This window comes from Lagopus leucura, unplaced genomic scaffold (genome assembly GCF_019238085.1).
Source record: "Lagopus leucura isolate 7727_CA_CO unplaced genomic scaffold, USGS_WTPT01 Super-Scaffold_100034, whole genome shotgun sequence".
Classification (NCBI taxonomy): Eukaryota; Metazoa; Chordata; class Aves; order Galliformes; family Phasianidae; genus Lagopus; species Lagopus leucura.
Genome location: NW_024962283.1, coordinates 2,898,721 through 2,910,836, shown reverse-complemented (window position 1 = coordinate 2,910,836; position 12,116 = coordinate 2,898,721). Strand labels below are relative to the sequence as shown.

Below are 12,116 nucleotides of genomic sequence, written 5' to 3'. Positions count from 1 at the left end.
TGCTGTCTCAGTTCTGCTTTGCATTCCTCTCAGCGTTGATGTATTTGCAGAGACAGGGATAGACAGGATTTGTTTTGTGCTGCTCCATCCTCCAAACACTATACAGGTGGCTGTTTATTTATTTTTTGGCAGGGGATAGCGATAGGAAACAAGGGCTCATTGCACTGTGCAAATCTAGGGACAGTGAGAATGTGATGAATACCTATTCCTTAAAAATACTACTTTCCTTAGATTATTGATGACTAGCATCATCCTGTCCGTTGGTGGAAATTACTGATTCAGTACGGAGAATCTATACCTGTGTCTTTGCTCTGTAAGTCACGTGCATTTTCAGGACAACCCCTTTTGAAGCTGGTAGATTTACCATGGAGCTCCTGACTTTGTCTCAGCAGAGTAGAAGGAAGTTTTAAGCTAAAGTGCAATAATTCTTCATGCCCAACTGCTCATGCCACTGAACACCAGAAAACTGGATGAAGCAAGAGAATATACCACGTGGGGACAAGGCTGAATCAGGTCCTGAGGACAAAAGACTGTATGTGAGTGATGGTTTTCTGCCCTTGGCCCTCTCTATTTTTAACTTTCAGCTGGACAGTGCTGCTGCACGTTTAGAGCAAAGGAGGATGGAGGCATGGAGGATGTCGGGATGAGGGGGTGGGAGGATGTTGCATTGTTGTTTTTAGAACGGTAAAATGGTGAAGCGCTGAGGGATGAGGGAAATAAACCAATTTGGTCAGGGTTGAAGATCAGAGAATCTTTCATTAATCCCTGGAAGCTAATGGTGATGTCTGGCAGGAGTGAGTGGGAGGATATAAAACTCCAGCTTTGTCTTCCAGTCCTGAGATGCACGGTGTTTCTGTACACCTGCACCTTGTGGCTGGCAAAGCATGACGTGAGGCTTTGTTAGATGAGTAATTTGTGATTTATAAAACTCTTGCTGCACGACTGGATTGCATTCAGGAGGATTCTACCTGTGCTGGGAATAAAGGCCTCTGTCAGCTTTGCTGAGGTTGTGGTGTGAGGCGGGCTGGAAGGAATAAGGTTTGTGCTCTCCTTGAGGTAATACAGGAACCATCCAAAAACCAGTCTGGGTGTTGATCATTAACTATTGAGTGCATTATTGCATTTTTTTAAACTCTGTGTTGAGAAGATGTGCAAGGCGTTGAAGGTAATGTCAGATATTGCAGTTCCTGCTGTTAATTACAGCAGAGCCATTGCGATGGGAAGGAGAGGAAACAAAGCCCCTACCATTAACCCTTCTGGAGGTACAGCTGGGGCTGTGGCAGGGCTGGGGGTGAAGCAGGCACACAGTGAGCTTCACAGGGATATGGAAGTCTTACTTTGCATCATTTTGCGTTGTTCTCCCTTTACTGCTGCCCAAAATTCATCTCGTTATTCATCCCACTTTGTTCCAGGTGGTTTGCCTCCCTTCAGAGCAGATGTAACTATTAATTTGTGGGTGATTAAGAGGTTTAGAATATAATTTATAACACATTTTTGGTTCTCTGCAGATGAATGGTCCTCTCTAGCATATGCCTGTATCAGACATTATTGTTAAGATCTCTCTTGTTCTATTTAGAAAACACATTCTGACTTTTTTCTTGGGAAATTGAGGATTGTTTCAAGAGCAGTACAGTGGGAATTTCCATATGATATGAGACCATTGGATTTGCTAGTCTGTCTCCAGTGGTAACCAGTATCAGATTCAGAGAAAGACAATGGCAATGTTAATAATGCATTTGACCAACCTCATGGTGCTGTATGTGTGCTGAAGGCGAGTTCCTTCCTAACGCCTGCAGTGATTTGCTCCTCCCCTGAAGCACAGTAATTGCATTAATTTTATCTCGTCAATAGGTAAACATGCTGTTGAATTTCATAGGAGGAGGAAACTATTCTGTGAACTTTCAAAATAATCTCGGAAATGTTTGGGCATGGATGGACTTCTCTGCTAAAAAATAACTGCTTAAAAAGCATGCAGAAAGTATACTCTAAGTATTGTTTTTAAAGCAATTGTCATGCAACACTGCTTAGTGTCTGCATAGCTCTATAGTTGTCTCTCCTAATGCTTTAATGCTTTCTTTGTATCTTTTTTGCTGGGAGATGCAATGTAAGCATAGCGTTCTGTTATTGCCTTTAGGGCAAGGGATGCATGGAGGGTTTCGTTCTCAGATGATCAATCCGTGTAGGTTGGTGATGACCAAAAGTTGCTGCCATCTGCTTGCTGCTTGGTGGGCTGCATAATGAGTTTCTGAACCTCATCTTTTTCCAGTGATGTCAGACTGTATCAGTGAAAAGCATTTTTGTGGGCGTCTAATTAACCTCCTTGCTGTCTGCTGCTGAAGAGAATTAACTCTTTTTGTCAGACAGCCAGGCTTGAGGTGCCTTCTTGACCTTGTGTTATTTCCTGCTCTTTTCGAGGCTTTACCAGCACACTTCTGTTTTGTGTGAGGATATCCTTCGTCCTTGAAAGCATGTAAGCACAGGCCTGACTTTGTTTGCAGCCTAGATTTCATTGGGCCTTTACACAGAGCTAAATGCATGCATAAGTTCTTTGCTTCTTCACAGATGTAGCACTCAGCACTGTGCAGAATGAAGCCTGACGATTGCAGTGCTGCCCGTTGCCCCGTTTGGGGCCCCTGTTGCATGCTGACAGGTGGGTGCCCTGGGCTGCAGGGGGGACATGCAACTTCTGCACCTCTGTTCTGGCAAAGCAAGTTCCTCTGGGAAACATGGCGATGGTGGTGGAGGCTGCAATTAGCTTTCCAGATCAGGACTTTCTTCAGGAAGTCTGAGGGGGTTAGAAATATGCAGCAGGAAATGGTGTCACCAATCTGCGTCTGCCTTCTGGGAAGCCGGTGGTGGCAGGGAGCTGTGTGAGTGAAGCTGCCCCTTGTTCCCACAAGCTGCCTTCCTTCCAAATCCTTCAGTACCCTCCTAACACAGCGATTACAACCGGCTGAGTTCTAGTTCACATTCTGCAGCTGCAAGATTGAAATGGATTTGCATTGCGTCCTCTTAATCCTAGCTGATCGCTACCTGCGAGGAGCCCAGCGCTGTGCCCATAGCATGGCTGTACCTCATGGCTCCTGCATGAGGCAGTGGGCAGAAGCCCTTCAGCAGGTGCATACAGCCCATGGGGGGCTGTGTCGGCTGGGGGTTGCACCCAGGAGCAACAAGGGGCTGCTTCCTGGGGGGGCTTGTTGGTGTTCCGTCCCTCGCTTGGTCTGTTGCATCTGCTGAAGGCTGCCCTGCAGCGGTGTGTGTGAGAGCCCTGAATGCTCTCTGCTCAATTAGTTCTGCAAAGCATTATGTATTACTATTATTTTTTATTATTATTATTGTCAAAGTGGGTCAAGTTGTTTTGGCGTTTCAGGCGCCCGATTCCTGGTTCAATTGCAGGCCTCGGTCACTATGGCAACTGCAGCAAGCGTTCGTCATGGCTGTGCCTTGGGCCGGGTTCAAACTTGGGGCTGCAGCAGCAGTGGCGGCATAGAAGGTTTTGAGGGGCTTGGGACAGAGGGCTGCAGGTTTGTGGGGCTGTGCAGAGAGCTGATTTAGTTTTTTAGGGCACACAGAAGATGCTCAGTGAGTGGAAAGCAAATTCCGAGGCCAATCTGCTCTCAGAGGTTCCTTTTGGCAGAGCTGGCACTGGCACAGGCAGGGCACGCCGAGCTGGGTGAGCAGCCATGCGCCAGCTGCTGTGGAGCTTGGTTGCTCAAGCATGGCCAAAAAAATCCACTGGAGGAGCTCTGCAAGTCCTTGAGCCATCAGCATGAGCTGGCCGTCTTAGCCACACACTGCCTGGGCAAGGCATGCTGCAAGCAGCCTTAAAGCACACGAGAGAGAGCTGAGAATGTGTTTTTCATGTCTGTGTGAGTGTGCATAGAAATGAGTATTAATTTATTGCAGCCCACAGGAGGCAAAGTCTGTCTCATTTGTCATTTGATTACATTTTGTCAGGTTTCATCTGAGTTTCACGTGTGCGTGATGCTTCTCTGCCCAGCTTTTCATCTGGTTACCCTGTGCTTTGCTTTAGAAACAGACAGAATTCGGTGCTCTGCCATAATTGTAATGAGCAGAGCCTTGGCTGAATGTGACCTGGTCTTTATAATAGAGTTACTTGAAGTTGAAACTCAAAGTGAAACCTGTGTGTGAGCTCCCATGAGCTGAAAATGAAAAGGAGGTGGTGTGTGAGGAGCTCAAGTTCTGTTGGGATGCAGCAGAAAATGAGGATGTCTGTTCAGAGCAATCCAGCACAGTGATACGTGGTTCAGGAACGCTCGATTCAAATTCCTCTCTTGTAATTCAGGGGACTCTCGAATCAGTTTGCGTTGAGTCGAGCATGCTGAGGCAAGATTGAGGAAATTTGCTGTAATGCCAGATAAGCAATTACACAGCGTGAACAGGAGCAATACAGCCTCAGAATCTGGAATTATTAATAAGCATAGGAATGGCAATTTGAAACCATTTCCGTCTCTGGAAGCACTTCTAATGAAGTGCAGGATGCAGGGCCTTTTGCACAGCAACTTGTGCATGTAGCTGGTGATTGTGGCTGATGGACTTAGATGCAGCTGTGTTGGGTTGTTAAAAAAATCATAATTGGTGCTTCTTAAATTGAACAGGAAAGGTAGCAGTGGGAGGGCAGAGTGAGTGCAATGCCCATTTGACTTGGGTCAGCAGAAAGTCTGGAAAGAAATCTGGTACTTTAGTATGTTTTAATAAGTCAAAAAGATGGTAGAGTTTTGACTTCATGATATACCTGAACTGCTGCTGGTGCTGCAGCGTAGAATAGATGTGGTGTTTGGAGGAATCTGCCAGGAAAAAAGGCATCAGAGAAGGAACAGGAGGGGAATCTGAGTTTTCCTGTCTTACACTGGGATTGCTGCTCAGCTCTGTGTAAATACAGAACTGGCTTTCTGCTTTAGGTGTTGAGGCATTGGCGGAAGGCATGGGATGAGAAGTTCCACTCCCCTTAACGATTCACTGTTTCTGTGAATCTCTTTCCTTTTCTGCTTTTATGTTTTCAAGTCGTGAAAGCTTTTATGTTCCTGTGAACCGTTTTCATGTTAACTCTGACTGGTGTGGGAAAAGGATGGTTTGGTGCAGGAAATCATGACTGCATCATCTGTGAGTGATGGCACACCCCCTTCCGTCCCCCTGCAGTGCCCCAGGGGGTTTGGTGAACTTTAATAGAGCATTTCCTAAAAGATAAGGTTCCTTTTTTTGTGCACGCTGTTGGGAAGGAGCACTCCTGCTGAAATAAAAAATAGAGGGGTAGGGTGAGAGTGCTGGCATCTCCCTTATTCTTGAGCACAAGTTGAGGTTTTGTTAGCTCAGCTCATTGGTTTCAAGTCTCAGAGCCTACAGGACAAAATGAGTTCATTTTCCCCTGTCTTCTCTGTGAACAGATCAGTGGAAGAGTGGGTGGAAAAAGACACTGACAGGCAGCTGAAGTTCCAATCGTTCTCAGTGCATGACACCTGTCTGCTGCCTCACTTTACTGGGGGAGATCAGTCCCAAGTGTGGCAGTGGGTGCGTGGCTTTGGGCAGCTTTATCTGCTGTGATACTGGAGAAAACCTCTGGGTAAAGCTTCGCCTCAAGGGACAGTGAAGCATTTGCTTTCTCTTGGAGCAGAAAGTTGACATCTGTGCTCTGTGTTTCTGTTTGCAGTACTGCCAGTAACTCAAACCGCAGCACGCCTGCCTGCTCCCCCATCCTGCGCAAACGCTCCCGGTCCCCAACACCGCAGGACTCCCAAGGAGACACCATGGTGGAAAAAGGCTCAGACCACTCGTCAGACAAATCCCCTTCCACGCCGGAGCAGGGTGTACAGCGGAGCTGTTCCTCTCAGTCAGGCCGCAGCGGGGCCAAGAACTCCAAGGTAAGGAGCGAGCAAATAACTGCAGTCAAGATGCACACGCATCTGCTGCTCTAAGCTCTGTAATGTGGTGCACTGGCTTTGTCCAGTGCCATCTTTTTTATTTACCTCTGGCTAACCCTCCTTCTTCCCCCAGTGTGATTCTAAAAACTCTAACTGGAGGCCATCTGGGGAGGTCAGACTTACCCTCTGTCATCCTTTCATTGAACTCAGCCCATGAATTGCTGATGGCTTGGACTGTGGCTCAAAACTGGCTTTTGTAGGCTAATCATTTTGCAGTCAGGGCCCTGTTTTCTTGGCAGGCTCTGTGCTTTTGAATTAGACCTTGAAAATCAGCTGTTGCAATTGCTCTTTATCAATTAGATCACAAAGGGTCATGGAACACATGAAGATTCCTCTGTGCAGACAGCTTGTAAAAAGCCCACGCATCTCTCCAGTCCTGGCCAAGCCATGTTGAGATGAGGTTCAGACTGCACAGAATCAGTTTGCTAGTCCTCTGCACGGTGTGTCTTAATGGTACAATATTACAGGTGTCTGACAAACTCCATGGAAGTCTTGGACAGATGATACTTTTCCTCAGGAAGGGCTCTGTCTTTTGGTAGTACTGGAGCCAACATCAGCTGTGTCTTTGCTGTACTGGAAGGATGAGGGTTTCAGGTGCAGGGACTCCTGATTTGCTGTGAGCAGTGGGATTTGGTGAAGCAGATGGGTGCTGTGGGAACCAAGAGTAACCTTTGATAGTAACGCTGACGTCAGTGGTGTAGGAGCTGCCAGGAGCATTTGCATTTTACTCATTTTGCAAAGTGAAATATTTCACCTTGAACCACTCCGCAGTGTCACAGATGACTGTATGGCATAGATGTTGGCTTGTGGGAAATGAGCTGTTGGGTCCTTTGCCTAGCTTATTGCAGGATTGTGTCACGTGCATAAATAGTCTTCATCCACTCCTCTTGGTATTCACCATCAGCAGAAGAAACAGGATTCACTGGCCCACACTCCCTGGGCTGAATTGCTCTCTCACCTCTAAGGAAGGAGGGTGTGTGTTGAAAAGATGGGGCAAAGGGATTTTTTGGGACGATTCATTTGAGGCTAGGCAATTCTGGGGCTGCCCTTGAGGTTAGACTTGCTTCCTGTGTGCCTGATAACCTTCAGCCACCACCCCAGGGTGGAGGAGGATGCCCATGGGCGTGATGGTGCTGTCAGGCCTATGTGCATGGGCAGTCTGTCCCTAGAAGGAAGCCATGCAGGTGGGAGGAGGCAGGATGCTCACTGTTCATTGCCACGCTGGGGGTCAGTTTGTCAGGGCAATTGCATCCTCAGCAAAGGGTGTTCCTGAGATGAGTTGCCCTGGCTGTGATGTGCTGTGATTCAAGGTCACGGGAATGTGATCACAGAATCACGGAGTTCTGATTCTTAACAACGCAGGGACTAGTGAAGCTTAATAGCATAGCTTAATAGTAATTCATGGTGCTTTTAACAAGGAAAGGAAGTGGAACTGGGAGGGATGTGATGCTGTCTGCTGGGTTTGTGGGTTTTCCTTCTCTGGAATCGTGAGGTAATTTTTCTTCTTTCCTTAATTTCTCTCTTTTCATTCCTGCATGCTTTCTCTCCGATTAAGTCACACAAGCGCCTCTCCAAAGTAAGCCTTCTTTTTTCTCTCCTGTGCCCCACTGTAGAATTGTCTCATCCTGCAGAAACCCACCCCGTGGTACTGAGCAGTGACTCCAGTAAGGCATTCTCCTGGCGTGGCTGTGAGAATGTCAGCAAGAGCTCACCCCGATGCCTGTAGCTGAGAAGCTGGTTTCACTTATATCACTGGGATCTCATTAATATTTGCTCACGTGGTGTGAAAACTGGCCTGTTCCCCACCCTCCTTCAATTACTTCCAAGTAATTTTAGGCTTTAAGATCTGTTTTCCCTCTCCCTTACAATGAGTTGTTGTCTTTACAGGGAGAGATCCTCTGGCTTTGGTAGGCTGAACTGTACCATAATCCATCCTCTTTCCTCTCTTCTTTATGCCTTTTGGAAACAGGAGTTGATCTCCCTAACTTAACTGTTAGTTTGTTTTTTGTTTTTTTCTAATGATGAAGAGTTGATTTGAGGCCATTGATCTCAGTTTACTGACCTTGCACATTTTTCTGTGTGATGTAAATATTAAAGATCAGTGATTTCAAATGAACCCAGCTTACACCTGGTAGAACAGATTTGTCCCAAATGAATTGTGAGAATTCATGGGCTCGCTCTGAAAGGTAATAAGTAGAAAATCCCTCTGTGGGTGCTTGGATTGGAGATAAGCTCATCTGAGATGTGATCTCAAATCTCATTGCTACCCTCAGAAGAGTGTAAAAATCAGAAACGCTGTTGGGATGCTTATTGGACAAAGTGTCAGGCTGTTGGCATTTCTACATGTGAATGCAAGTGAAGTTAAAATCAGAATGGCTTGGATGGCTTCATCATCTGCCAGATCAGTGTCTTGGCTTTTTCCCAGCTGAATACCTTGGATTCAATTCTAGGCAAGCTCCTAGTAAGCAGTGAAGTTTACAGTACTATTTTACTGTTTTTCCTTGGTCAGAATGCCCTTTTAGCCAGCCTTGTCTTGCATGATTGCTGGTGGCTGCTGGGAACTTCATGTCTTTGTTTAGACAGGTTGACTTTTGCATGGTGACTGTAGCTTGGGTGCTACTGAAGAGGACTGTGGGCCTAAGATTTGAGGTGAGATGTGACACCAGTTCTATGGAAGATATGGGTGTGGAGTGGCACAGCTGCAGGGCTTGCTGGTGAGTAGAAGTATGTGGGCAGGCTGGGCTGGGCTGGGCTGGAGGTGCTCAGCCAAGCAGAGGAGAGGTGGGAAGAGCCTTGGTAGGGAGTGATGTGTGCAATGTGTTTGTACTGCTGCTGTGATAAGCTTGCAGAGAGAAGAAATGCTTTATAACAGCTAGAGAAACAAAAGGAAGATGGAGCTGAGGTGAGTGCTGGTACATGGAAAGCAGGTGCAGAGAAGGGGATCCTGGGCTCCACCAGCCTGAATCAAAGCTCCTGCCCTGACCCCCCACCCCAGCCAGAATCTCACCCCGTGCTCCACAAAGCAGCTCTTTTTGGTATGAGAGAATCAGGTGCAGTGAGCTCCCTGTCTCTCCCCACATGACAGATAGCTGCTTAAGATGGGGAAAGGCTGGGAACAAAGAAAGGAGGGGCGCACGTGGTAAAATCTCCTCTCTCAGTCTCTTCTCTCCCCCCCCTGTTCTGCAAGAAGAAGAAGAGTTTAATTTTCCAACCTGTCTCGCTGATGAAATGAAACAGCTTGAGCCCATGAGTTTGATGCTGTGTTTATACAACCGCTGACAGCTCTGCTTGAAGTCCCTTGCCCTCTTTTGTCTGTTGCGCTGATCGCCGTGCTGCAGTGCTGCCATCAGAGGGAGTGCTTCACCAGGAGTTTTTAAGCACTGGATTGCATCTGTAAGAGGCCTTTCCTGGAGCTGCTTTCCCTTGCCACCCACCACCGTGGCGTGGACCAGATGATTTGTAAGCCTGTCTCAGCCTTGGGGGAACACTGCTGCTCCTGAAGCAGCTGTCTGGGCTCAAGGAATGAAGGGATTTTGCTTGCTGCCAACTGTGGGATAACGTATTTTTAACTCTCTTGCTCTTGCATAAAGAAAAAAGTGATTTCATCTCTGTTGCAAAGCTTTCAATATTCTTCCTACTGCCTATACCTAGTAGCAATGCAGACTCAGAAGACTGTAGAGCCATTTAGGTGGGGAGGGGTTATCTGAAGGTCTCTGGTCCAAAATCCTGTTCAAAATGGGATTGATTTGGTTAGACTGAGTTGCCCAGAGACTTCTCTGCATTTTGGATGGAGATATCACAGCCTTGCTGGGTCCCTGCTCCAGTGCTTAACCACTCCTGCTGTGAACAGGCTTTATCCAAGTAGAATTTTCCCTACTGCAGCATATAACTGTTGCACCTTGTCCTTTTAGTGTCAGTTAGAAGAGTTTGGCTGTGTCTTCCCATTTGATCCTCCTGCTGGGTGGCACAATCCTCCTTTAGGTATTCTGCTCGTTTTGAACGGAGGTGAGGAGTCTGAGAATAAAGAGCATCAATTTATTTGAGATACAGGGATACAGAAGGGAGGTGAACAGTGTAGATCTGGAGGTATGCAGACCAGGAGGAAGGGCTGTGGAATGTATTCAGAGTTCTGTGCCCTCACCTTGTCTCTGTGCCCCTATTTCCCTGGTTATAAAATGGACTTAGTGATGCATCTATAGCCCATGGCATGTCATTCAGTTGGCAGAATGTTTCTGTTCCTCTGGAAGCAGAAGTAAGTAGGAGGGATTGTGATCCTGCTCCCAGTAGTGCTAAAAGATGGAAACTGTTGGCTTCAAGCTAGCAAGCCAAACTTCATTCATGTGATCCACCGCTTCCCATCTGCACTGTAAAGCTGTAACTTTCCAAGCAAATCCAGGATCATTAACATATGAAGATTCAGGGGCAGCCTTACAGTCATTAGAGGCTCATAAATCCCCCATTTTTCTCAGCTTCTCCAAAGTTCTTCCTGGTTACAGCCACCATGTAACTCTGCGTTCTGCTGTCTGCTCCCACAGCATCACCTCTGCAAACCAGTGACATCTTTTCCACTTTTGTGTGCAGCTCCCTTCCTCCCTTCCTGCTTTATTTCATTTTTTTTTCTGTTCTAATGCTTATGGTTTCTTTTTCCAGTATGACAGACTTAACCTGCTCAAAGTAAGAATATGTTTTTCCTTTTTCACCCCCCTCTGCTGTACTGTCTCTTGATTTTCAGTTTGCAGCCCTCTACATTCTGACGCTCAGTGATAAACCTTTTTTCTTTTTAAAGTTGAATGCAGTTGAAGTTGGATTTAAGAAGTCAGATTATCACAGAACCTTAGTTTTGCTCTTCTTTGGACTCTGTGTAGTCTGTTACGTGTAAAAGGTAGATGACAGGAAGAAGGAACCTCCTCACATTTAGAAAACTTGAAGCAAAAGATGAGGCTTGGGTGTCCATCTAAAGGTGTGGAAGAGGGAAGATGCTGCAGAGAAGCCATCACTGGAGGGACTTTTCCTTGTCCCCCTGCAGAGAAGGACAATTTCAGCTGACAGTTCATGAATGGAGGGAATGGCCAAGTGTGGGGAAGTGTAGCAAGCAAGAGAAGGTTCCTGAGGTTAGTTACTGAGCCTTAGTGTGTATTCAGCTCTTCAGCTCATATCTTTTCCCCTGGGTTTGGGGAGAGGCCTTAGGAGTGCTGCTCTTTCAAGTGTCAAATTGTTGTGGTTTGTTTTGTGACATATTTCCTGTTACTGTGGGGATTTTCATTGGAGATCAGTGCAGTAAACAGGATGATTTCCCAACTGGCCAAAGTGCCCGAGGTGGCAAGCAGTCCTTGGGAAGAGTTGGCTGCCAGCTGGGTGTGGGATCCAGGTGCTGGGGAGGTTAGCTGGGTGCAGTGGTGTACAGGGAGCACAGGAAACTGTGAGCAGGGTGGAGAGCAGTGTAGGCAAAGCATGTCTTCATAGCAATCTCTGTTCCAATCTGTTCTCATTCACACTCTGCACTTACTTTCTTATGGTAAAACATGATGAATGTCATTGCTCCTGCTGTGGGCTGTCCCAGCACAGCTGATTTCTGTGTTTCTGGCAGTAGGAACTTAGCTCTCTGAGTGCAACTTTCCCAAAGTCCCTTAAAAGTCTGAGATGAGTTTGTCTGTAGCCCGGATGGGGTATAAAACTGGAAAATACTCCCAGTCCAAAGTCAGAAGCGAGATGTCTTCAAAGAAAGAAGTGCAGTGAGACACTGCTTCTGTCTTTGTCCATTAAGCAGAACTCGGCCGGGTGCCATGCAGACGTGTGGCTGTGGGTTGGAGGAAGGGACAGGCACAGCTGTGGGGCTGCTGGCACCTGCAGCGCTGATGCTGTGCCCCATGGCTCAGCACTGCTAATGGCATAAGGCTGTGGTGCCCCATGCTTTGCTGTTCTGGGCTAAATCCGCCCCATCTGTGGGGATGCTTCTGCTCTGTGTCCTGACATTGGAAAGCCAGCTTTGCTGGAATGGGAGCGTGAGGCTCGTTTCTTCCTCCCTCTGTGCTGAAAAATTGCACCTCTGGCTGGAAATGGCCAAGAGTGACTTTCCAAGCCGAGTGAGCCTTTTCAGATGCTCCACTGTGACTTGTGTCCTGTCCTGAAACCATCTGAAATGCCGTAATAAAGGCAAAAATGTACGTGTGCAGATGA

The 12,116-nt window shown here is 47.0% G+C and overlaps 1 protein-coding gene across 5 annotated transcripts in view; it reads left to right on the top strand.

The window, feature by feature from the left end:
- The window catches only part of GRAMD1B (GRAM domain containing 1B), a 73,680-nt gene that overhangs the window by 34,960 nt on the left and 26,604 nt on the right, over positions 1-12,116 (top strand). For all 5 annotated transcript variants that reach the window (XM_042882436.1, XM_042882432.1, XM_042882434.1 and 2 more), the window contains exon 2: positions 5,669-5,879. In XM_042882436.1, the coding sequence (XP_042738370.1) occupies positions 5,766-5,879 (114 nt within the window). In that variant the 5' untranslated portion in view covers positions 5,669-5,765. The remainder of the gene's footprint in view (positions 1-5,668; positions 5,880-12,116) is intronic.